Consider the following 26,514-nt stretch of genomic DNA (forward strand, 5'->3'; position numbering starts at 1 on the left):
AAATGAGTAGATGTAGAAGAGAAGTTGATTGCATAAATTAATTATTAATAAATGATAACTTGTCATATTATCCCCCTTTACTGAGGTGAGTGATGACTCATAGATGTAGAGAGCAGCGGTGTCCTCCATGACAGACACAGGTTCCCAGGTCGGACGATCATATCCTACCCATTTAACAAGATATTTATGGTGGTGATGATTGGTTCTATCATCAAGAATTGTGTCACACCCTTGGTTGTGCCAAGGCCCTGTGGCGGCTTCGCACGGCCCATCGCTTCCCTTCGGATAATCCCATCTATTCCATGATGTCACACAGGTGTTTGAACCAGTTTTCAATCACTCTATAACATCATTCAGATGCAATATAAAAGGATCTGATTGATGAGATATGAGAATTTGTTTTTATATGAGATCAGTAGATTTCTTCTTGCAAATCTATGTGACATCACTGCAGTGTTGCTTCAGCTACTCTTACTTATAAAGTGGAGGGAGAATGACTGTCTGTTGTCAATATAGAATAGTTAGATGCTGGCTCTCTATTCTAGAAGTTAATGATTCATCTTTTATCAATAAAATATCAAAATTATCACTGTTCTCATACAATATTTTTAGTGTGCTGAGTATCTCTGATAGTTCAGCATTTGTCTAGTATTCTATGAGCTTGTGGTTCAAGCAAGATAATCAAATTCATTTATAAAACTTCTCATTATATACCATCCTCCTCTGCGCCGCTGCTGAGTAGCAACTGCCTCAGCAAGATGCCCCGGTGGCCGAAAGGGTACTGCGGCCACCAGGTAGCGCCTTGGCGTGGGGACCCAAGGCGCGTGGGTTTGAAACCCACAAGGGGACAACATTACATCCGAAGCTAACTTCTCAGCTCCTAAAATAAAGGGATGTGAACTTGCTAAGTAGGTACCTTCAGATGGATCTACTACCTGATTTAGCTTATTGTTTCTGAGTTGAAAACCTGTATCACAAGTATCAAATCTTGTTTTTCATTAATTTTTCTATGTATCTGTTATATTCTTGACATCATTCAACACTAAGCATTCCTTTTGTATAACCAACTCTTGCCTGTATTTAACATTACACAAGGACTCATCATAAGCACTGCTTGCATATGAGTATAATGAAAGAATAATAATACTAATAATAAATATCATCATAAAATGTTGCATCTGCTGATTAGACATAATATCATTAAAAAGCAAGATCTCAGAATGTTGAGCTTCATTGTCATAATATAAACTCATTTTATCAAATTATTAAATAATTCAAATAAAATGAACAGATTGAGCTGACAGTTTGGTTGTGTTAAAAATTATATTTAATTCAATTTTAAATCAGAATAGTATTTTAAAAAATTTAGAAAATTCATTAAAAAAACTTTCAAATGCTTCTGATAGATAATCATAAACAGATTTTGAATGTGAAAGAATATTATCATTCATTTTTACTGAATTAAAGGGCAGAATATGAAATTGTAAGTGTGTAATGTGATGTAATTTAATGAGATTTAGAATTCACTATTTTGAATCTTTCCTTTTTTATTAAAAAAGTTTTTTGAATCAGATCTTTGTCAATATAAGCTTTCAGTGATGTTCTTTCATCAATCAGAGAGTTCTTTTTCGACATTGTGCATTTCACTCTGCAAGCTTCTTCTAAATGAGCAGTGGTGTTGATCAATACAAGATCTTAAAAATATGTCAATATGAATAGAATAAGATGATTTTAATGCTGAAAAGATGTATTGAATGAAGCAATGGATCTGAATAATGATTATATTGATAAGGAATCCCAAATTGGCAGTGTTTGTGTGCAAAACGGGCCTCATAACCTGTGGAAGGTGTAAAGCTTGCTTGATTGAAAGATTGCTAGCTACATGGGCAGTTATATGGTGGGAGGCTTATTAATCTAAGACCTGCAGCAGGTCTGACATACATTGCATTACAAGAGAGGTCGACACTATTATTCTGCAGACACAGCATCCTATTGGCTCGGCCCAAGCATCACCACTAGTTTCGCTACCCGTCATTTCTTGGACCTCCTCCAAGCATGGGCCAACAACATTCTCGAATGTAAAATCCCATCAAATCCTCCCCTTGAACCAAAGGAAGCGGTTATCAGTCAGATCGACACCGGACCAACATCTTCAAAAAGAGGGGAAAAAAAAGAAAAAAGAAAGAAAGAAAAAAGAAAAAACTCCCTCGTCCATTTATCCTAGCAACCCACCATGACAACTCTCGACTCCGAATTTCCTTACTCCCTGTAGGATGATCCCTTTACCCCCCCCCCCCCCCCCCCCACAAAGATGCCCACACTCTCTCCTAAAAAACTTCCCAGCTAATGTAAACCCCCAAAATACTACAGAACCATCTCTCTCCCGCTGCCCACCCACCGCCTCGCCTCTGCGGCGCTCCGCACTCTACAGGTCGATGCCGAACTCTCCCCGCTCGTCCACCGATCGTTCCGGCTCACACGGCCGCCGCCGCAGCCACCCTCGCCATCGCCATATCCCGCCACTCCTTCTGCAGATACCAGCGCTATTGATACTGCTACCACTACTGCTACCACTACTGCTACTGCTACAGCTACAGCTACTGCTGGTACTTCTGGGGGAACAGAAGCAAGAGATGGAGACGACGACGAGGAGGAGCTGACAGTGCTACAGACGGAGTACCGAGCGACGACGAACCGGATGCTGCGGATTGCCGTGAACGGGTTCATGGAGAGCCTGGGGGTTGTGTTGGGGGTGATGGAGGAGCTGGATGTGGATGTTCTGGAGGGGGAGTTGGGGGGGATATACAATGGTTACTAGTAACTAACTACTGCTGGAATAACTAGTTAGTTAGTTAACTAACTAGCTGGCAGCATTACATAATATCTTGAGTAACTACTCCGTAATGTACTCCGTATGTAGCAACAGCTTTTCATTGCATCGGTCGTTTCTGGTGCCCAGGTATGCCCCAGGTATGCCCAGGTATACTGTATGGCTTGCCTCCCACCCGCCACTTCCAAGGTTGTTTGCCATGTTTGCCGAAGACAACCACGTGATCGATATCCAGCCAATCAGCGCCGCTCGCTAAATCTCGGCTAGCCCTAGCGCCCTCCCCGCCGTATAAATACCCCGTCGCGCCCGCCGCCGTCTTTGGTTTCTTTCTTCTCCTTTTCTTCTCCAGCTCTCTTTGCCGTAAGGCTAAGATCAAGTGTAGTATCTGTTCTTTTCAGTTTAATCTCTGAAAGTATTCTAAGGAATACAACATTGATTAATCTCATTTTTGGATCTCGCGTTCGGCCCGCTGTGCTTGCGCATGGTCGTCCGCACCGTGTCCTCGGTCTTACACTACCACCGAGCGATGCGAAATGCATCTTATCTTTTTTTTTCATCAGTTTGCCGCCGGCTTGTCCGATGGGCTGGAGAAGAGAAACCTGTGTTTTTATCTCGGAATGTACAAGCACACTGTTCAACCCGGTTGACTTGAGTGGCCATCTGCTGTCAAGTTGTTAAGTACTAGGTAGTGATAATGTATCAGTTGGTGGTGCTGTTTGCCTCCCAAGACAAACAGCGCCCGAAGCGGAAATAAGCTCAACCGTGACCTCGAGCAACAACACACAGTATATACAAGTTACAGCTTCTCGTTCCCTATCTTCACGCCCGTCCACATATAAAATCGCTATAGACGCTCGTTTCATTCCCTCCGGTTCTGTGTTACCATCAGCAAATCGTAATATCCCCAGATCTAGCCACCATGATTGACCCCTCCATTTTCCAAAGCCTACAGGACAAGATAGACGAGGAGAGCCAGATTCGCGATGTAAGCCCCTTGTACAGTAGAGTACATACATTAGCATCAGCATTGTTTGATGCCCTCTTACATTGGTTAACTTACATTGGCCTCGCTTTAGGAACTCCAAGACATCGTTCAGACACTGTCTAAACGCGGTTCGTGCTTTGATCCCCGCGGTGGAGGACCGCCGTATCATGTATCATGCATGGGCACCCAAACGGCTAATGCTATGCCCATGTGTCCTGGCATACCTACATCTATCTTGCTGACCTGGCGCTCCGCTTCTGGTTGCCAATCCATGATAATACAGGCCGATCAACCCAAGCCATCTTGTCGCGAGCCCATTCAACTCCAGCGGACCAGTGTGCGTCTTTTTTTCCCTCCTCCTCCCAACCTCCATTTTCTCATGGATTCCGTTCGCCATTTTATATTATATATCTTCACGCACATTCCGCGTCCCTTCACTGAATTACCTCAGTAACTCCCGTCCTCGACGAAGCAGCCACGGAAATCCGTGCTCAGAAAGAGGATGTCGCCCGTCTCGTCTCCGTCGCCGCCCAGCACCCCTTCTACAAATACAACCACATCTGGAGCCGGGAGCTGCAGAATCTGGTATGGCTCCCCCGTCCTTCTGGCTGGACTGTATATTTTATTTGTCTGTGTTATGCATACCCCATGTAACATGTAACCTATTTTCTTCGAGGGGCGCGGGGTGGTTCAGGTCTTCACGATCCAGTTCTGCGCATGGCTAGGCGGCCTGCGAGACGCGCGGGCCGAGAAAGCAAAGGGCTTCATGACCATTGAGGAGGTTGGCGAGTTTCTGGGTGGTATGTTGTGATTTTTTTTTTTTTTTTTTTTTTTTTTATTTCACTCTTGTTCTTTATTTTTAATCCACAGAAAAACAAAGCCCTTCCCAAACGATTGCCTCTTAAACCTTGCTTAAACTTATATATTAGTCCCCGTCAACCTCAAGGACCAGGATTCCTTCCACCTATCCATCGAAGAGTACCTGCAAGCCTTGATATCGCTGGTGGAGGAGCTGGTGTGGTCCCTCCCTCCCCGTGCCTATTCCTCACATCTCCCGAGCCGGTTCGCTAATGACAAACCATCCCCAACCCTCCTTTCCCTTCCCCACAGAGCCGGCTAGCCGTCAACTCCGTGACGCTCGGCGACTACGCGCGCCCACTACAGATCAGCAAGTTCGTCTCCGACCTGCAGGCCGGCTTCCAGCTCCTGAACCTGAAAAACGATAGCCTGCGCAAGCGGAGCGATGGGATTAAATACAGCGTAATAAAAAAAAAAAATTCTCTTTTTCTCTCTTCCTCTGCCCTCCCCCCCCCCCCCCCCCCTCTTTCCCTTCGTCCTGTTTATACCCTGACATGTCATGTCACATGCAATGCACGGCGCTGACCGCTTCGATCACAAATGCCAACAGGTCAAGAAAGTCGAGGACGTCGTGTATGACCTGTCCCTGCGAAATTTGATCCCGAGAAACCCGCCCGCCGCCGCCGCCGCCGATATGGAAGAATGAATGAGCCGGTGGAAATAAAAAAGGGGAGAAATTGCAAAACGGGTGGACACAAATAAATCAAGAGCTGACGGAAGAGAAGAGAGGAGAAGAGAAGAGAAGAGCTAAGGAATGGGAAGTTTGGGGCTAGATCAGATACCTCTCCTTCAATGCAGGGCGCGGGTGGGGGCCTTAACTGTATATATCATATCATGAATCATGGATAGGGTGGTTGAGACCCTTATTTTTTTCCCCTTCTTTCTCCTTTCCCTTCCTCCTCATCTCTCCAGAGAGCCGAAACGACGCATAAAAATTTAAAAAAAAAACTACCATTAACGTTTCGATGGCTAATTAAAATACAACGGTTCTGTTTTATTACCTTTTTGGTATCATGCAAAACAGCTGAGGATGGGCCAAGAGAGAGGAAGAGCGCAAAAAACGCAGAATGGCAAACGAAACAAAAAAGGAGGATATTAAAGGAAAGAGTTGAGGAAAAGTGCATCTCCCAGCCAAAGAGAAGCGTAAACAGAAAAAATAAACCAGTGGGGCAACAGGGGAAGAATCCTTGATAAACAGCTGGTCGTGAGCTGAAGTAAGCTTGGGGTTTGGGCTGAAAAGTAGAATATTAATCGCAACCTGGGCAATAAGGTATATATATCGATAATTATAAACCGAAGCAAGAACAAGAACCTAAAAAAAGTACAAAAACACAAACCAACGAAAATAAGAAAGGGGGGAGGTCAAACTAATGGACGACAAACGCCATATGCTATGCCACAATCTCGTCACCCAAATTATCAATTAATCATCAAACCCCATCCCCACCCATTCATTCAAAATCGACCAAGAGAGGCGGCAATATTCACTACTGCGCCTGGGGTTCCGTGGGAACCTCCGCCGCAGTCTCAAGCGCGGGAGCGCTGTCTACCTTCTTGGATTTCTCAATCTCCTTCTCGATGGCCCCCTTCAACGACTCCGGCTTCGTCACACTGGACCAGCGATTCACGACCTTCCCATCCGCACTGACCAAGAACTTCTCAAAGTTCCACTTGACGCGCTTCATGCCCATCAAGCCCGGCATCTCGGACTTCAGCCACTTCCACAATGGCTCGGCCTTGTCGCCATTCACGTCGACTTTGGCAAGGATAGGGAAGGTGACGCCGTAATTGACGGCGCAGAAGGTTTGGATTTCGTCGTTGGAGCCTGGGTCCTGGGAAGCAAATTGGTTGCAGGGGAAGCCGAGGATGGCGAATTTGTCTGGGTGGGCGTCGTTGATGGAGTGGTAGAGGGACTCGAGGCCCTTGAATTGCGGGGCAAGGCTGCACTTGGAAGCGGTGTTGACGACGAGGACAACCTTGCCTTTGAGGCTGGAGAGGGGGAATGGTTCGCCCTTTTCTGTGTGTTTTTTGGCGAGATGTCAGTTAGTGAGGTGTTCCCGTTAGGTAAATGGGTTTCATTCATTCATTCATTCATTCATTGCGTCTTTCTTTCCGGGTAGTGGAGGAGGTTTGGGTTGGATGGATCATGACCTACTATCAGCAGGGCTGAAGTCATAGAAGCTTGTGGCGGACGCCATGATGATGGCACGGATGGCTGTGGAGACTTGGGGGAGAGATATCGAGATATCGAGATTCTCAGTGGTATACGCAGATAGCTAGCTGGCTTCTACTTCTTTGAGACTGGAGCACACTGGAGCACACTGGAGCACGCTGGAGCACGCTGGAGCACACTGAAGCACTGGTCTGTTGGATACGGGATATACACAGGATGCGCAGAGAACGAGGTCGCGGAGGGAATGGGAATGTTTTGCTTTGTCTCGGCCTGCACTGGCGCTGTGCTAAAAATAAGCCCGGCATCGATATCAATCCAGTGGCAAGAGCGACAAACCTTGGGCCTCGGCGCAACAACATCGTGCCCGGGATTCCAGACGGGAATGCGATCACCCACGTACTACTACTACTACTGAGATGGACGGGCGTCGCGGCGGAGGATCGATGCTGATACAGTGCTACGTTCTCCTGATACACTAACACGGTCCACGTTCGCCATCTTCGCATGTTGTTCGCTGGTGCTGCATCCACTACTCCGTACACTGGACGCATTGGCCCGAGGCGCATCCGCTCGTGGCTGCACCGGCTGCTCCGACTTTCAGGGTCCAGCCCACTACCGCTTCCCCGGGTACGGCAAATTTTTCGTTACGGAAACATGACAAAGCTGAAAAGTTTATGTTTACAAAGCTTATTCCAAATAACTTAGTTAAGTTAATCCACTAGTTACTTGGACCAGTTATTGTTATTGCGTTGCGACAGCTGCCTTCCCTCCACGAAGAAAACGTATCCTTCGAAAAGTTTGCTGTCGCCAGAGAGATCTTGGGACACCATTCGCGACTAGCAGGCACAGCATCTTCCCGTCGAAGGAATACCTCAAGAATCAGTCGGACTTGGGTGGCAGCAGACTGCCGATTCCTATCCCCCTGCAAACACCGGGATTTTTTTTTTTTTTTTTTTTTTTTTTGGGTACATAGTTTTGGCTCGGCCACGGCACCCGAAGATGGGAGCTCTTGTCGCCCAAAAGAATGATTGACGCTCCCGCAGCTGAACCCCCTGTCACGGCTTTGATATCCTCTAGGTTCTCGGTTCCACTGTCCCGATGAGCCGGTTGGTTACTCGCAATCACGGAAATCCCGGGTAACAAAGCAAGGATTGGAATCTCCAGATAGAGCAAAACGGATATAAGGCGCCGGGCTTTTTTTCGTAGACATAGGCCACCGAATAGAGCATAAAGAGTATATATAGTAAGCGCTGCGGTTCAGGGCGATCACGCATCCGGGCCTCTCCTTGTAGGAGCAGCAGACAGAGCAATGGCTAGATACCTTCCGTAGACGCGATGTCGTCGTACAGGGATGGCATTGCCCATGAATGTAGTCACTTCCATCCACCGCAGGAGCAACATGTACAGAACATCCTCGGCCCAAATCTGCCACCCCTTCTGAACCGATTGTGGTATTGGGCGTCAGTTGTCAGTTGTCAGTTGTGTTTATCTCCCATTTGGATCTGGGCACCGAAGCCTGTATCACATGACTGTACAAAGCCCTAACCCTAGCGCCAAGAGTTCCCATCCCACAGCGGCTTCTCGACCATCTCAACCTCCGAGTCAAAAGTGAAGCCAGCTCCAGCTCCAGCTCCAGCGCCGACATAAAACCATCAATCCCGCAGGATATCGACCTCTTTGCGGCTGCATACCTTCTCCTCACCCTCAATTAGTCCACCATGGCTCCTCAATCTGTACGTCCCCTCCTCGCGACCTCAAAACCGCTTTGCTGTTCCCCTTTGACTGCCCGCTCCCTGTTCTCCGTCCTTCCGCTTCTCCTTCTCTTCCCACACTCTCTTCTCCTACCAGATCCTATATATCCCGCCCTTATAAAGGAATAGGCGATGGATGAAACTGGATTGGGAGAAGGACTAGGAGGAAAGAATTAAGGAGGGATCGAGAAAATGGAGCGGATGTCATGGGATTGATTTGATGAAACGAAAATTTCATCTCTGCATTATTACGAAAAAAAAGAAAAAGAGATCATGTCAGGAACAGTAGGCTAACCAGCAAACCCCATGCGCTGCGTCGTTGTTGGAAATATAATAGTCCCGCAAGTCTCAAAAGGTGACGAAGAAGGTATGCGCGAACAAATATATATATATATATATATATATATCCCTCCCGGGCCCGTGACATTTCCCCCCCTACGCAACTGTGCTAATTGCAATAAAAAAATCAGTATGTCATCAACTGTTCCCAACCAGTTAACGACAAGATCTTCGATGTATCCGCGTTCGAGAAGTTCCTGCACGATCGGGTCAAGGTTGAGGGCCGCGTTGGCAACCTCGGCGACTCCGTCGAGATCTCCCAGACCGGCGATGGAAAGATCGAGGTCGTCACCCACATTCCTTTCTCCGGACGGTATTTGAAGTACCTGTACGTCATTCCCCCGGAAGTCGCGCATGCTGTTGCGGCTCCTGACGCGGCGGTGACTTTGTTTCTTTCTTTTTTTTTCTTTTCTTTTCTTTTTTTTTTTGGGTGCTTCTCCTGCTTATGTTGGAAAGGAAAGGATTATCCTTTCGTGCGTGGCGGATGCTGACTATTATAATTATTTTTTTTTTCCCCCCCGTCTCGCGAATGTGTATAGGACGAAGAAATTTCTCAAGAAGCAGCAGCTCCGCGATTGGCTGCGTGTTGTTCTCCACCTCCCAAGGGTGTCTATGAGCTGCGCTTCTACAACCTCGTCAACGACGAGGCGGAGGAGGATGAGGATTAGATTTGAGAAAAATCTAATAATAATAAGAAACAACCCGGAAGTGAACAAAGAAAAGTAGGATGAAGGGCGTGGAAGTTGTTGGGGGGGGGGGGGGTCGAATTTTCTTTTAAAGCAGTGGATTTCAATTTTCTTTTTTCTTTTTTTTTTCTTTTTTTGTTTTCTTGATGGAATGAAGGAACGTCTATGATAACTCTCTACTGTTTAAAGATTCTTCCCCTCCCCCCGGTTAGATGACGGTGGAGATTCTTCAGGAAACCAAAAATATATTCCCTACTACTTTATACTTGCACCATCCACATTAGTGAATGTACTAGTTATATCGTGCGCAAATTCTGTAAACGCGAAAGTCATTGGCAGGCCACAGGCGGAAATGTTGGAAAGCCTGGTGGATGAGCAGAAACCACCAAGCCCGATCGTAGCCAGGATGAATGGGCACTTTGCCTTGCACAGATATCAGGTTGCTGGTATTATAAAAGTTTCATGTAACAGTACGTAGTGCTTTAGGTGGAATCTGGAAATCTGGGAGGAAGGAAGAAAAAAACAAAAAAAAGAGATGGCGATTTAGATGTTAAAGAAAAAAAAAAAAGGAAAACCGAAACCGGCACGAGAAACGCAAGTATCAGAGTATCCTATGTTGTGCAAAATATTCTAGAAAAGGTCGGTAGCAGAAACGGCCTCAATCAAATTTCCAGACTGCCTTTACTCGCCTTCCTTCCGCTTTATCCCGGCTCCATGGCCCAAAACACCGCCGCCGCCACCTCCCAATATGCTGGAGCTTGCCCCTTGCGCCCCGGCAACGCCATTTTTCATCCCTCCTCCGGGAGGAGCCACTAACCTCCCCTTTTCAAATGAATACCCAACCCTCTTCAACGCGTTCCACGTCTCCCTAACCTTAACCCGAACCAAATCCCCCGTCGCCTTCGCATCTTCCATAGAGTCATGACCCAGCTCTCCACCGCCAGCCTGTATATGTCGATTCAGGTATTTGCGTGTGAGCGCCCGCAGGCCAAAGCGGTATGGCAGGCCACCTGGGTGCGGGTAAAGGAGCGCAGTGTCGACGATGGTGGGGTGGATGATGCGGCACGCGTTGAGGTCATTCTCGAGTGCGTGACCGATAAGGGGGGTTTCGGGTTGAAGTAATTGGAAGAGGAGGTCGCGAGCTGCGCTGGGGGAGTCGACGACAGGGAGCTGTTGATGGGGCTTGTCTTTCGTGTCGGATGGCGAATGTGGTGTGGCGTTGGCGAAGTGCTCCGGACGGACGCCGGAATAGCGGGAGTTAAGGTCTAAGATTTCACCTTTCGGTTTTACTAGGACGTCCAGGACCTTATTTCCTTCGGGCCAGGAGACGGCCGTGAGGCGGATGAGTTCAAGACCTAGAGTGGTATAGCCCATTTCGCAGTCGAAGCAGATGGGGGGTAACGTAGGTTTATTGGGCTGCCTGGGTGTTTCTTTGTATTGCAGCACCGCAGCCAGCCGCTTAACCTCCGACACTTTGAAAACATGCCATTCAGCTTTCGTACAACCTGCGGAAGTCCCAATTGTTTCGTTGCAGCATGGGTAGTATGATTCCTTATGCCCAGTAATATGGTCTGTTTTCTTCTTTGGGGGCCGGAGTGGCTTCGCGTGGTGGTACGTGCAGTGTCCTCCTGTGGCTAAAAGTCCGTCCTCCCTTCGGCCTGGGAAGACCTGAAACCTGCCATTGCAGCGCTCGCATTGCTCCCATCCTTGAGCTGCCTCGGCACCACGTTTTGCCGCTTCAATATCATCACTCGTAGGAGCAGTGGTAACATATCCAGCTTTGTTTAATTGTTCTCGCGACGCATAGAGTTTAGGAAGCAGAGATATTTCTTCCTGGGGGCTCAACCCTGTTATTACTTCCCCGTCTGGATCCTCCGGCTTGTTGCTCCCTGCTGGCGGACCAAATTTAGCGACAATGTATGTTGACACGTTAGTTTCCCACTCTTCCCTGTCCATTTTCCTGAGCTTCGTAATGCGGAGCTTGATCACGTTGGCGTATACCGAAGAATGTTCCTTCGCCGCTTTCTCCTCTTCATCCAGCGCCATCGTCACAACTTCATCAGACGACAGTATAAGCGCCTTCTTAGACGGGTCATTTTCTTTGATAACTTGCTTATTGAGCTGGACCATGGCATCGTGAAGCTTGGTCAAAATAGACATGCGAACGGTGTGCGATGCTGGAGGTCTGGCGATATGCCTCGGGTTCAATGGCTCCGTTTCAGTGTCTTTGGAGAGGGTTGTTTCGGTTTGGGTTTGCTGCATTAAACGGAGTCGAACTGGACGACTTGTCTTGAAGTGCTCGCAGAAGTTGATCGACATGAGACTGCAGGTGGAGAAACGGTTCTAGTGGCAGATATCAGCTCTTGGCTATGACGATTTGAGCTTCCATTCGATTCTTTCACGACTTCAGTTGTTTTGCATTCACATTTTGGTTCCTCATGCTTTGAGCTTCCATTCGATTCTTTCACGACTTCAGTTGTTTTGCATTCACATTTTGGTTCCTCATGCTTGCTATTGGATGAAATAGGTGTTCTATCCTTGTCTGCGCCATCAATTCGTCTTCGCTTCCGAAGAGGTTCGTCATCAGCCAAAACAGCAAGAGGAATGGTTTCGGTTTCGGGTAGAGGAACAGTGGAGCTAGGCATGCATTCGTTGCTTGTATGATTAAAAATGCAGTTTAGAAGCCCACAGTTGTCACCCTCAGGGCAAAGGACACTTTTGAAGAGTCCTAGATGATTAAACATCATGTTTACTCTTCCGTTGCTCTACCGTTACAGCATGAATCTCAGGCCAGAACACCAGGCGCTTGTAGATAAGCCTTTCGCATATGGAGGACGGATAAAATATCGTTTTTCTTAAGTCACAGGTGACGTCTCATCCCTGTGAGTGTCTTTGAGTTACCCGCTAGCTATTACTTCGTTTGAGCGGCAAAAACTAAAGAATGGATAAATGAAGTCGCAGCAGGAATCTGGCGTAAAAAGTATTCATGCGTCCTGGACAGCTCTTTTGAAGCCCATCTGCGACATGAGACAGAAGCTTCGTTTGCCCGACTGGTACGTGGTATTGGAGAAGCAAAATTCGTCGTATTTCGAATTATGTAGAAGCGCACGAAATACAAGAACCGGGGCCGTATTTAGATTAAAAGATAAATTGGTGGCGAGGTGACAGATATTTCAAGCTCCTGGATGAAGGTCCAAGCATGCTGAGGTTCGAGGAAACCGAGGTAGCTAGCACTTGGCTTTCGCAAAACAGTGGACAAGGAAAGGGCTCTATTTTAGCCAGGAAACTCGCATGAAGTTGTAAACATTAAAGGTTTCTAAGATCCGGGGTTTTATCTCTCCTTTTATGGTTGAGCAAAAGTTCATAGTCAACTGAATATCGACAAATAACGGTCCTCACTGTAATGACTGCTAGCACCCGTAGATGGCAAGTACCTGGACGTGCAGGCTTGTCCACTTGGCCGCAGGAAGTTGAGCTGTAGGTGAAAGGACCTGTACGGTGTCGAATAATAATATCTGACGTTGCGTTGATCGAGGTTCGAGGCGTCTAAGCAGGTTGGCGCCAACAAAGCTCTAGCTGTAGTCACATGCTCGAATTAAGCGCTCGGCAAACAGACAGGCGACTTGGCTTCCAATTTCCTTAACTACTCCTTGTGTTGACTCCCAGCATTATGAAAGAAGATATCAGTAATCTGAGATTATCACCCAAAAAGCAAGAAGAATCTAATCATCTTTGCGTCTTGATACGTAGGTGAGTTTGTCGCCTTTTGTTTACCACCTGATTTTACCAATGTTAGTATCAGTATTTGATTGCTTTATTCTTCGTTAATCTTAATACAAAGAAATCTTGGAACTAATGAGCCGACCAGCAGTTGTTGGGATAACGTGGAAACCCCGTTCACTTGGACTATGTCATGGGTGTCTTGCAAGAGAAAATTCAGATACATTGTACACTACATCCTGGTTGAAGCGTAATGCTGGAACACTCAGCTATGATAGGAGAGTCTCGAAATAGAAGAGGTTTCGGAAACTCCAAATGGCCTAAGGCTATGATATCCGGAAACTGAGCATTATTTATCACTTGGTGGGTTGCCTGGTAGCTCAATCTGCCATCTGTTTTTATATGCCGAGGGATGCTTCGACAATATCGAGCCTCTCAAATTTACAACCTTTGAAACTCTCAATACAGGAGCAAGAAGTCCATCAAGAAAGAGACGCCTTTGTAACGTCGTTGGGGGCAAAGACAATCTCAGGTCTGGCCGCCAACTCTTCATGATACATTGTTCTGGGGACGCTAGCAAATTGCTCAAAAATCGCTCTTCACATCCCAGGCAGTATATTTATGATAAGTCTGACAAGGCTCAAACGTCGAAGTATTTAATCGATCACCGTCAATGACAAAGCCGCCGTGTTCTATGCTACGCGGATATCGAAGATGGACCCCTATATGGAACCCGGTAGGTGCAGCAATGAACTCATTACCGAATCGAATTATTCCCCTGTTAATGAATCCAGATCGATAATACATCCGTGTGAGGGAGTCAGCGCTGCTCCATAGATGGGTGATTAGGCTGAACATGTCCTTTCTCACTGGACTGCTCCTCTACGCGTTTTTATGTATATTCGTCTCAATTGCATTCATCATTTATTTCGCAAGCGCTGCTAATTGCATATCCATGGCATATAAAGCCGTGGAAAACCTTTCAAAGGAAGTACTAGTAGGGAGTAGTAATGATAATTCTCCTTAAAAAGTACAATCAGGGGTCTTGCACAGCTTATATAACTATAGACTCGCTAATTCTATAGCTAGATTTCATAGTGAAGACATTTGATATTCACATTGAAATCAAGAATCGCGTTTTTAACCGAAGCAAACTTGCGTGCTTTCACAAACCTTCAAGTTCTTGCAAGGTTCTGTTTCATTCGTGTTGACCCACGACAGGGCTGAGAGCATATCTTTCGGCCATCGATACCAGGAATGGAACAGCCTCCCAGTAGCGTTTTCATTGCGGAAGACTTTGATGAAGGCTTGCAGCGGTGGCACCCTTGAGTGATCAACTTCCGCCCGGCCGGACAACTTCTCCTTCGCCTTGTCCGTTCCTCCTCTATCTTTAATTTATGTTTCCGAGATCTCCACTCTGGTACTAACGCCGTCGCGATTCGCGACAAATCGACAGAATTAATAGCATTGTTGGTTTCCGGAAATACCCGACCCATATCCACAGGGTGTGGCACAAGTCTGGATGCGTGCATCATCGTTCGAATTCCGAAGAAATTCGAAATTCGACAAGACAAGATCGCAGTGGCTCGGAGGTATTCAATGGACGCCTTACCCTCGATTTCGCGCCATCCCTCCCCCCTCCCCCCTCCCCCCTCTCCCCTCTCCCCCATCTGCTATTCATTAATGCTCTGTGAAATAAAGTGGGGAAGAGGTGATGCCGGGGATAAGCCACATGGGAGCAGTGGGGCGGAGTGGAGAGGAGAGAAGCGATGAGGTATCCCGACAGTTTTTGGGACAGAATTTTTCCAACCACGTCCTCTTGACGCGTGAAATTTCACCTCCACACCCAACAAACCTTCCTCCTCACTCCAGACAGACAAAGAGCCCATACCGTTTCCAAGGCGGTTAATGCACCTGCAATCAACCCTCAGTCTTCGTCGAAATCTACACTGTACTCTGTACAGTCCACAGCTCTCTGCCAGTTGACATCATCACCACCACCGTCCATCCATTACTGTATTCAGTTTTCCTTCCGTTTCAAAATGTTACATCGACATTCCTCTGTTGCCAGCGCTGGCAAACAATTATTGAATTTATTCTCATATGTGTATCGTCATACGACCCTTTACTCATGATGGAATAAAGTTCCCTCACTTGGGTTTTAGAATCTCTGGTTAAAATCAGGTGGTGGATTCATTATCGGTGACTTCTTCTGATTGAAACAGTAGCTTTGGATTGATAAGAGCCTGTGATTGGAATTACTCAGATGCTAAGCAGCACGCTCTCTCACACATGCCATATGAGAAAGAAGGTCGCTTCTTTCTCATCAGATCCGTCTACACTGGCTGTCATATAACAAATACATAGTGGTTTTATAAAATTATCTCTTGTGTTACTTTTTGGGATTCTTCGTATTTATGAAAAATTGTTATGAAAAGTAATATTTGCTCGGCTCCGCGAAACCTGCTGGCGGTCCACATAACAGAAATTCAGAAATGGCATTGCAGCCGTTATGCAAGAGCTGAATATCGTTGTTGGAAGGGTGGTAGAGAACCTGATTCTCTGAATCACAGGACAATCATATCATAGCCAGACAATATTCTGCAGCGAAGACAAAGGCTCGACCTGATCTCCCCATCTTCAAGGATTTCTCCCGCCCAGTGCTACGAGCAAGCATACCATACCTCCAAATGGATGAACATCACTGGCCGGACGGAGTACGCTAAATCAACAAATAAGACCAGAAAGGGTAAAATCTACCCCTCATCTAGCTGGTTGACAACAAGCTTGTATCAGCCCGTATTTGCCCACTCGGAACAGCTCGATCAGGCAATCCAGCAACCTCCCTCGGCCACCAAGTACATACCTATCATACTTCTCTTGTAGTCTACCTAGGAAATGTCCCATCGTGTAACAGGGAAGTTCACACGTATGACGTCATTGTGGCTCCATATCAGCAAGGTGTCTTGGCGGTGGCTGCGATATCCACGACGCTAGATCGCATGCAGTCTAGTTCGCTGCAGCCAAGATGAATTCAGCCGCTCTTTACCCCTCTGATCTCAGGTTCTTGGCAATTACGTCACTCAGACTTATCTTTCCGTGGCTTCAAAAAAGAAAAAAAAGAAAAAAGAAAAAAAGAAGAAAAGAGAAGAAAAAAGAAAAAAGAAAAAAGAAAAAACATGATGGGCTGAGGATAACACACAAATGAACTTGTTGTGCACCCATTGGTACACGAGAATAGCCGATTCTGAATATCGAAATATAATTTGTGTTCACAATTTTCAAGAACCTTGCTGCAATGTAGCAGCACTAATAAATCAAAATCCCATCTCTGGGTGCATGTCTATCTCTCTCACATATCCAGACAACAACATGATATTTCACATTTTTCAAGTTGTTACCTAGAACGTAACCAGGATTGCTACAACACCCAACCATTATCAGGTCTGAGTGCAACGTCCAACAATATGAGTATCACGTCCTGCGCAAACCATGTGGGAGGGAATACGCTCCACTATTTGCCGAAGCTACTGCATGTACCCAGTATCTGACACCGACAGTATGATAGCTCCTACTACGAGCCTCCGTAGCTGTTAGCATGTCTTGTACCAGACTTGTTTACACCAATGCACTTCATTTTTGCTTTTGCATCATGCTTTCAATCTGCTTTGTCTCATGCATCTGCTGCCTTCCTCATCCTGTTCCTAGTTGTAAATTCTTTGCTTCGAGGGTTCCCGGTAATTGGCTTTAGCCTTCGAGATTGCTGCGATTGCCACGGACACAGAGGGGTAGATTTCGTGCTCAATAGCCCCCCCCGAATAGTGGCGGGACAGGGGACCAATCAATGGCGCTGGGTACGCAGATTTTGGCTATTTTCTTATTTTTTTTTTCTCGAGTCCGGTCAGGGACATCAGCTAAGGTTTCTCTTGTTTGTCCCTGGCCCAATCCCGGCACCCACATCGCTGTTGGGAAGTTACTCTGCGTATGAAACGCCACAGGGATCGTGATGTCTCCTTCGTACTCCGTAGTGGCTGGTGGTATTTTCGGAGCTCCACGTTCCCGGACGTGCTGTGTACCAGCTGTGGTACTCCGTACATATTTCAGCGGCATAAACTCGTACCGAGAACTGTATCTTACGTTATCTTACGCTTTCGGCGTACAACGTCGCGGCTCAACTGTATTCCTGCATCAAAGCCGCTGGACGTCGTTGAAATTGATTCAAGATGCTGTTGACTGGAATCTGTTGCCAGTCACGAATCAACAAGAGCGCTGCAATATGCCGTGTCCTATGTTTTGTGTGTAGGATATGGTATCACAATGACGTATTTCGTCGAACTTCAGAAAACTGCAGGATTCTCAAGGCTCCAGTCCCCGTTCTTTGTTAAGCCTTTCACAGCACCAAAAAAAGAAATTCGACTGGCACTGCAACTAGCCATTTTCTCTGATCAGAGTCAAATATCCTTGGTATCGAATCAGAATTTCACCCGCTCCTGATATGGGGCAAAAGGCATACATACTCCTTCCGTCGTCGTTTCGAAACACAATCCACAACGGGGATTATTGACTGACTCGAAAACTCAGACACGGATTAACTTCCATGGCGCAAAGCACTACCTAGGTGAACGGGTTTACCATATCCTCCTTCGCGAGAATAATGAGGAAAAATTAATCACCTCGTCCACACAGGACGCTGGTGTGCGTTAGTGGTGGATCCATGGGCGGCGGCGGGTTCCACCACTGAGCGGAGTGTAATAGACATCCTTACCGGGTTTGCTGCGGACGGGGGAAACCATATCGAGGGGGTTTGGTTTATCCTTGCGCCATGCATCGGAAGCGCATCTTATACCCTATATATATATATTCCCCCTCTTCTGAATTCTTTTTTTCAAACTTTCGATTTTCCTACTTTGACCCTCATTTTTCCAGTTTCTTTCTCAATTTCCCCCAGATCACGTTTTTAGCTACGAGGGCCCACAAAGAGAGGGAGAGGGAAATCCCACATACCATTCTTATAGACACATCTACACATATACAATCGACTTGTTTCGGTGGAGATCAGCGATCCCACCCCTCGTTCTTTGCTTCAGTTTTCCGTCTTAAATCTCTACCTTCTTTCACCATGGCAGCTACCGACAACTACATGCCCTCCGGGCGCCGGGTGCGCCGCATCTCCAGTATTGAGGCCACTCGAGCAGACCTCTTTGGCGGCCCCAGTGTCGTTATCCCTCCTCAACACCTCATGGCTCCGAGCGGTGCCTATGAATCCGCACGGTCCATGTCCGTGGCGAAGTCGCATCTCGATAATGACATTTCCTCTCCTGAAACCACTCCTCGTGGGTCCACGCCGTCCTCAGATGATAGCCATATTACTACCAGTAAATATGCCTTCGCTTTCGACATCGACGGGGTTCTTATTCGTGGTGGCAAGGCCATTCCTGCTGCCGTTGAGGCAATGAAGGTGCTGAATGGGGAGAATGAATTTAAGGAGAAAGTGTAAGATTCTTATGACAATATGCAATTGATTCATGTCTTTATTTTGTATATATATATATATATATATATATATGTATATATTATATAGCTAACCAGGTTCACTGTTCTACACTCTAGGCCGTACATTTTCGTCACAAATGGTGGCGGAAAGACGGAAGAAGAGAGATGTATCGATCTAAGCAAACAGCTAGAACTAGAAGTTTCGCCTGGCCAATTCATCTGCGGACACACGCCCATGCGAGAAATGGCCGAAAAATACAATACAGTGCTCGTGGTGGGCGGCGAGGGCGAGAAATGTCGAATCGTGGCTGAAGGGTACGGTTTCAAAGATGTCGTAACACCCGGCGACATCATAAAATACAACCAACATACCACCCCATTCAGAGAACTAACCGAAGAGGAATTCAAAAACTCACGCACGCGCGACTTCGAAAACGTCGTTATCGAGGCTATCTTCGTCTTTGCCGACAGCAGAGACTGGGCTGGTGACCAACAGATCATTCTTGACCTGTGCATGTCTCAGGGTGGCCGAATCGGCACACGCTCCGAAACCTTCGACGAAGGACCCCCGGTCTACTTCTCCCACAATGATATCGTCTGGTCTACGTCACACGAACATACCAGAATTGGCATGGGAGCCCTTCGGGCGTCCGTCGAAGCCCTCTTCAGAGCCGTCACCGGCAAGGAACTCAAGACCATCGCCTTCGGCAAGCCACAGCTAGGAACCTTCCAGTTTGCCACGCGTCTGCTCCGACAATGGCGCGAGGAAACGCACGGCATCGACTCCGCGCCGGACACCGTGTATTTCGTTGGCGATACGCCAGAATCAGACATCCGCGGCACCAACGAGTACAACGCCTCGGATAAATGTGAGAATGATTGGTATTCCATCCTGGTAAAGACGGGCGTGTATGAGGATGGAACCACGCCGCGATTTCCGCCCAACAAGACCGTCAATGACGTGCTTGATGCCGTCAAGTTTGGCATGAATAGGGAGCATCTGCGAGAGATGAAAGAGGCGTCCATGAGGAATGCCAGCGTCACTGTCGTCGATACATGAATAAGACCGCCGACGTCTTATTTATTCTGTTTCCGCCTATTTACTTTATTCTGTAAAAACTGGGTGGTGGGGATTTGCTTTACACCCTTTTTATTTCAGTTGTTGTTTCTTTTCTTTTTGTTGTTTTTATTGCTCTCCTTCGCATCCGACACACATACCACGTTACTGTACTTTGATCATTTATGATATTCCCCCTTAGAAGCCCTCAAGCTGCTATATATATATATATATATCCTTACCCTGCCGATCCCTCTCTTCCAACGCCATATTCCCTCGTCGCCCCCTTGGCAGATAAAAAAGAGTGGCTTTCATGCCAGGTGACGAAATTCCATCATGACTTGACGATTTATCGTTTGTTTTTTATACATTTATATATATATATATATATATATATTTATATTTATATCTCGGTTCTCTTTCTTCATTCCCCTTTACTACAGTCGTTTAGCTATTTACTTTGACCAGCTCCAGGGGAGCTCTTTGTTGGAAACTCATATTTCTATATGCATGTACATCTCTTTTTTTCATCACTGGCGAAACACATCTCTAGAGGAAAAGAACAGATTTTTTTTTTTTTTTTTTCTCCCTTAGACAGGGCCGGTTAGAAAAAAGAAAAGAAAATAAAAATAAAAATAAAAAACTCTTAAACGAAGGAGGAAAGAAAAGATAAGGGTCGCCTGATGCAATTTCCAGTTCCCTTTCTCTCTTTGCGCTTGAATTCCTCAAAGGTATATATATATATATATACATAGACATATATACGGATACACGAATACACGGATGAATGCAGACATAACCCATTGGATTTGACCGTTGGAGTAAATGAGGTGCCCCGGGAACGAAGGAGGGGAGGAGGGGGGTGTTGGGGGGGGGGGGGGGGTCCTCCTGTTATATATACAACAGTACCTGCGTCGCTAGATATAGAGATTTAGGGAAATAAGTTAAATTATATTATTGAGCTGTTGTCGAAACACTTTTCTTTCCACATCCTTAGGCCTAGCCCAGGCATACATATATATATGTGAGTTTTTACAGAATCAGATACTCCGCGGGAGGTCCGATTTCGCGTATGTAAATCGCCGCATGAAGCCGTAGAACTATCGCTGGCGCCGAAGTAGTCGACATCATTTGCATGTAGAGAAGCCAGACATTGGTGTTGAAAATACTTTTTACGCTCACGTTTGCTGATGCGTAATCTCGGTCGGATGGGGGTATGTCATCATGGGAGTATGGCTGATTCAGCGTCGAGCTGTCTTGAGTTTGATCCTTTCATCCATTGTCAACCGTACGGCAATTTGGATTTAACGGTGGGGAAGGTTTGGTAGATATCGTTCGAAAGGTGGGTGGTGGATGTTGTTGGTGACAGAACACTTCCTGGCATCCGATCCATGTGGAGATCACGGACAGAACGGTTCCAGTAAACAATTTACCGGCATCGCGCTAACAGCATTGATCAATGCCAAGATGCGACTCCGCTTTCTCTCGGCATGCTGTTGCATCCTCCGTCTTTACCTGATGATGGCGATATAAAATCTCCTGTGGCAATCAAACGTCGTTTCCAGCTTGAGGTGCACCCAGTTCCTTATCTCTTAAACAGCCTTGAGAAACATCGACGACTAGAGAAGCAGGTGATTTTAACTCCCTTGATATTTCCATCTCCAGGCGACAACGTCGGAATATAATCCCATCCATACCGGTATCAAAAACCAGTATATAACAATAACAGTGTACATGCTAAAAACAGATGAAAACAGCGTTGGCAGCTGAGAGCCAATGACTCATGGACCTGATCTGTTAATCATTGTTTGGTCTTGGTGAAAAGTATAAATGTATCCGGAGAGCGGAGTGAGATTCGAACTCTATACGGACGTCAACATTCGGTATGGGATGATTGGGGTATATAAATGAATAAGGCGCAAATGAGTGGGATGGCCGATGTGATGGGCCAGGATTTTGAATAAAAGTTACCAAACAGAAAACAAGCTGTATCCAGAAGTAAAACAAAAGAGAAGATAGAAAAGAATCAGCTATTCATCCCACCCATGCAATAAAAATAAAAGAAAAGGACAGTGAGAACACTAAAGATTTTTGAGGAAATGATCATAATATTTCAAGGGAAGAAAAGAGGGCGATGATTTGTGGGGGGGGGGGGAAGGGTAACAAGAGAAAGATACTCTATTATGTTAAAAAAAGGGGGATCTTGCGATCCATGTTTTAGTCAAACAAAACCCACAAAAAAAGATTAGCCCACCTCACTCAACATTAAGAAGATGTAAATCCTGCCCGTGGGCGTCAATTTACCTTCCGGCGATCCCAGTGATCAGACTTCTCCACAGAACCATCGCTCTCATCATCTGTCTTATCCTCTATCCCAGCGTCGTTGCTGCTGCGCCTGTCTCTCCTGCCACTCCTGGAACGCCAATGACGGCGACGGCGTCTCCAATACACCCTGTGCTGCCCCGAGATCACCGGCGCCCGATTTATTCGCGGAGTTCAAAGGGCTGGGCCGCAGCCCGCTTGCTTTGCTAACATCTAGCTCGCTCTCCATCTTTTCTGCCGTCGCCTCGCCGCGGCGTTTGCTTAGGAGGCTATAGCTGCTACTGGTATTGCTGCTGGTGCAGTTATTGTGTCGCCCCTTGGTGTATGATGTGTATGATGGATAATGATGCTGCGGTTGCTGGTTTCTTGTGTGTGGTGGGGGTTGGAGACGCATAGGCGGTCGAAGTGGTTGATGGAATTTCGGAAATTTCGGAAATTTCGGAATGTTCCTTGCACCGCCGGAGGTATTGTGAAGTTGATGTTGATATGGGTGTTGGTGATGGTATGGATATGAATATAAGCGTGACTTGCTACCATTTGCTCCTCCACTAATAGACATGTCGTTGCACCTCTCGCTTGGATCTTGCCCTTGAAAATTATTATTATGTGGCGCGGACCTCCCAGTCATTGGCGGGTATTTCAACGGTATTGACAATGGCTTTGGATAGGCATTTGGATCCGGTGATGTTGACCGTTCCCTGACGGGACTTAGGCGAGCGCTGGAACGCTTCGTAGCGGAGCCTCCATTCCTGTTCCTACTCCCCACGTTTGATTCCACAGATTCAGAGCCTGTAACTGACCCAGTGAGCGTTCGATCGTTCGATCGTCGTCGACTTTGATCGATCGGTCCTTCGTGCCGCCAGGCGCCAGCGCCTGCTTGTGAGTAGAAATTCAAGTGGCCGCTGGGCGCTATCCCATTGGGCCGCATGGGTGATCCGTAATCCATGCGTTGGTATGTAACCTTTGGAGGAGACATGGTCATATTCGTTCGAGCGTGGCACGAGCTGCTGCTAGCGGGCGTGACTAGTCTTAATGTTGGAGGCTGCCGCTGTCGCTGCCGTTGTTGCTGCTGTGGTTGTTGCTGTCTCCCATTATTCTGGTGCGCTGCGTATTGAGGACCATACTGTTTATTTTGTGATTGATTCCTATTAGCATTCACGGGCATTCTATCATATCTACCGCTTGGATGTGTGGGTGGCCGCTGGGTATTTGCCGCAGCAAGGGTTCTCCTATCTTCATTATCTTCTTCGAAGAATAAGGTGGCCGCGCTTTCCGGTCGGCGTCTTGTGGGTTCCGCAATCGGATCCTGAGATGAAAATGCCTCGTAATTGGGTTTTTCCGGTAGTAACTGCGAGAGTCTACGGGGTGATTTGGAGTTTGGCGGCGCATTGGGAGTGGACAGACTCGCATCATCGCTGTCCCTTTGGCTGTAAGCGGGATAGGAGAACGGAGCGTTTCTAGCATCGGAAGCAGTACCGGCTGGTTGGCTTGCATTGTTTGCTGGAAGGGTAAGCCGTCGGGCAACTGGTTCGTTGTATATGCCAATGGGCGATCTGAGAGCACGGTCACCCCGATAGCCCACCAGGAAGTCGAGTGGAGAGGGCTCAGACATCTGCCCGCCGATCTCAAATCCGCTCTCATGAGCTGTCATCACCTTGTTTCGACGACGCTTTAGGCAAAATATTATGATCAAGGCCAACAACAGTGCCCCTGCAGCTGCGCCTCCAATGGAAATCCCTATTACCTGTGCACTCGTCATGGGATGTGCATCCTCGACTGGTGGAGGCTCAGATGGCTCGGGTGGAAGTCCAGTTGGCTGTGGAAAGAAGAAAGTGCTGGTAGAGACTAAAGTGCTAGATGGTAAAGGAGTGGAGTGAAGAGCGATGCTGGTACTTGAAGTAATAGGTTTCACCATAGTGGACGACAGGGAGATGCTCGAGTTTGAAGTTGGAGAGGGAGTGGGTTCGGCGAGTGTTGGTGAATGAGTTCGCTGCGCTTCTGTGGTGGTGGTGGTGGTGGTGGTGGTTGTCGCTGTAATGGTGATAACAGTATGTGTATTAGGAAGGGCATTCCGGATGCCAGAGCAGATGGTATATACCTGGAGCTCCCGGATGCCAGGATTTGAACAAAATCTGTACACACAACGCAGCGCACCTTCACCAAGCGTAAACCCCGCCGTAGACCGTCTCGTACATAGACAGGATAAATCGCGGGCGTTCTGGCAGGCCGCAGTGGGGAAATCCGACTCAATGAATGAGGCCAAGCAGCCCTGTGCGCAGTCAGGGACAACATTACCGGCAGTTATATTTGTGGCACGGGGTGGGATGTTTTCTGCCCGACAGAATGGAATTGGTACAGCAACTGCAAGGTGTAGAACGATTGCTAACAGAGTGTGAAAATGGCGCGACATGCTGTGGCAGCTCTGAATGAGAAAAAAGAAAGTGAGCTAGGTATCCCGGCATTAAACGTCACTGTATGTTGTATATATTATGGATACACAAAATGGAGAGCGGATATAGTTAGAGGCAATGGTTGAAAGGGCTATGGCAACAATGTCATGATAAAAATAAGGATTAGAGACCACCAAGTCTCACAGAAGCGACATCCAAAAAGAGCATTGCGTTCCCATAGGGACATACCAATTCAAACCAGTCCAAGCTGTCCGGCAACGATCCTTCTGGATTCACCTAGGTCGGCTCATCATCATGCTACAACCAGTCGCACAGGAATAGGAACCGGCTTTCCCCACGACGGAATATCGGAATGGATAAATAAGCAATGTGAAATCCCAAGAATGAAATGATAGGAAATACTGGAAATATATGAGCATACAAGGGCGTAGAAACCCTGCTGATGCAAAATCGTACCGCAGAAAAACTGCGTATCGAAGAGAATCAAGCAAGAATGGAAACAAAACAAGGGAGGGAAACAGAACAAACAGGAAAGAAAGCAAAGGCGGGCAAGCACAAGAAAAAATAATATAGAAAAGCAAATAATAAACAACTATCATGAAGAAGACCCCACCCCCTCCAGATAGGAAGCGCGCGAGGGCGAGGGGGAACGCGATGTTTGAAGAACCCAGCAGCGAACCGCCACCCTTCTTCAGAAAAGAGTGGATATTTGAACAGTGCCAGTTAAAAGAATTGTTACCCGAACACAGTCAGGATCCAAGAAGAAAAGAGAGAGAATAAAACAACAAGAGAAAAAAAAAAAAAAAAAGAAGAAGAAGAAGGAAAGCAAGCCCGGAAGGAGAGGCAGTGGATATCTGCATCTCCAAAACTGCAGCAAACACTTCCCTCCCCCCACAAGAGCCACCTCCAGGCATTCAGCAAATGAAACTCTGGGCTTCTACATGCCGCCAGCAATCTGAGTCGACAGGAGGGAGAGAGAGAGCAGGCGCAAAGAACACGAGCATGGCACGGGTGCTTTCAACTGCCCATCCTAGTTGTGGAGGCCACCGGGCCATCACAAAACATAAAATCACCCTCTCCATCCCATAATCGCCATCGCTATCGCCCTATAGGAAGGTAGCATGCCGGCCATCAGCGACTCAAGCCAGCAGAGACAGGAGCCACCAGCAGCAGCAGGAGGAGGAGGAGGAGGAGGAGGAGGAGCAGAGGCCTAGCGCCGTGCTGAAACGCCGCAGATACAGCAACGCCGCGCTGCATCGTTGGCTGCGAGTGGCCTTGCACTGCGTGCATTTTAAGCGCCGTGGTATATTGGAATCCCCAGATCCAACGTTCCAGGATGCCAGAAGCCTCGTTTCAGGGTGTGGAGGTTGTTCGGCGGCTACACTGGAGTCACGTGGGTGATGACATCATCGGTTGTCGAACGGAGAGAACTTCCTTCTTAAAGAACAGGACAGGCATGAATCTGCAGACGTCTGCACGGCATCAGCCCCCCGTTACGTTCTGCGGGTGCGCCGAGAGCTCCAGATCGCCCTTGCATGGCATTGGGAATTAAACTCGGGTGGCTGCGGGCGGCTTACCCTGTCCTAGTTGCTTATGAGGTCAGCCCCCGGGGGTCCAACTTTGCTCCATGGGCTTCGTGGAACACCACAACAGGAAAACATGTTTCTCAATCACGGAGTAAATTTCGTCTATCCCAAAACACTTCCTCGATATACATATATATACTACAATCAAAACCCTCATCTGCGCATTGTCTGTTAACTAGGCGCTACTGGTACTGTACAATCGACGATTCAGATAATCATCAATCAACCCAGGAAGGGAATCCAACCAAGACGCAAAACGGCGTCAGAAATTGCTTGAAAAATGACACAGGGGCGAGGGGCGAG

At 47.2% G+C, this 26,514-nt stretch overlaps 6 protein-coding genes across 6 annotated transcripts; 4 read left to right on the forward strand and 2 right to left on the reverse strand.

Annotated features, from left to right (window-relative positions):
- Window positions 1-2,233: 2,233 nt before the first annotated feature.
- On the forward strand, window positions 2,234-2,818 carry HCAG_04984 (predicted protein; the record flags this gene model as incomplete). Its single annotated transcript, XM_001539467.1, has 2 exons — window positions 2,234-2,268; window positions 2,371-2,818. The coding sequence occupies 2 exons, from the start codon at window positions 2,234-2,236 to the stop codon at window positions 2,816-2,818; spliced, it is 483 nt and encodes a 160-aa protein (XP_001539517.1).
- Window positions 2,819-3,749: 931 nt separating this feature from the next.
- Window positions 3,750-4,935, forward strand: HCAG_04985 (conserved hypothetical protein; the record flags this gene model as incomplete). The annotated part of the gene is made up of 5 exons (XM_001539468.1): window positions 3,750-3,815; window positions 3,907-3,943; window positions 4,267-4,400; window positions 4,492-4,615; window positions 4,745-4,935. 5 exons carry the CDS (start codon window positions 3,750-3,752, stop codon window positions 4,933-4,935), a joined length of 552 nt encoding a protein of 183 aa, XP_001539518.1.
- A 1,225-nt stretch (window positions 4,936-6,160) lies between these two features.
- HCAG_04986 (glutathione peroxidase family protein) lies at window positions 6,161-6,871 on the reverse strand (the record flags this gene model as incomplete). Its single annotated transcript, XM_001539469.1, has 2 exons — window positions 6,161-6,690; window positions 6,829-6,871. The coding sequence occupies 2 exons, from the start codon at window positions 6,869-6,871 to the stop codon at window positions 6,161-6,163; spliced, it is 573 nt and encodes a 190-aa protein (XP_001539519.1).
- Window positions 6,872-8,564: 1,693 nt separating this feature from the next.
- HCAG_04987 (60S ribosomal protein L22) lies at window positions 8,565-9,662 on the forward strand (the record flags this gene model as incomplete). The annotated part of the gene is made up of 4 exons (XM_001539470.1): window positions 8,565-8,579; window positions 8,935-8,964; window positions 9,068-9,264; window positions 9,476-9,662. The coding sequence occupies 4 exons, from the start codon at window positions 8,565-8,567 to the stop codon at window positions 9,660-9,662; spliced, it is 429 nt and encodes a 142-aa protein (XP_001539520.1).
- A 641-nt stretch (window positions 9,663-10,303) lies between these two features.
- Window positions 10,304-11,941, reverse strand: HCAG_04988 (conserved hypothetical protein; the record flags this gene model as incomplete). The annotated part of the gene is made up of 1 exon (XM_001539471.1): window positions 10,304-11,941. The coding sequence occupies one exon, from the start codon at window positions 11,939-11,941 to the stop codon at window positions 10,304-10,306; it is 1,638 nt and encodes a 545-aa protein (XP_001539521.1).
- Window positions 11,942-18,461: 6,520 nt separating this feature from the next.
- HCAG_04989 (conserved hypothetical protein) lies at window positions 18,462-19,895 on the forward strand (the record flags this gene model as incomplete). The annotated part of the gene is made up of 2 exons (XM_001539472.1): window positions 18,462-18,835; window positions 18,932-19,895. The coding sequence occupies 2 exons, from the start codon at window positions 18,462-18,464 to the stop codon at window positions 19,893-19,895; spliced, it is 1,338 nt and encodes a 445-aa protein (XP_001539522.1).
- Between the last annotated feature and the right edge of the window lie 6,619 nt (window positions 19,896-26,514).

This window comes from Histoplasma capsulatum, genomic scaffold (assembly GCF_000149585.1).
Source record: "Histoplasma capsulatum NAm1 scaffold_5 genomic scaffold, whole genome shotgun sequence".
Taxonomy (NCBI): domain Eukaryota; kingdom Fungi; phylum Ascomycota; class Eurotiomycetes; order Onygenales; family Ajellomycetaceae; genus Histoplasma; species Histoplasma mississippiense.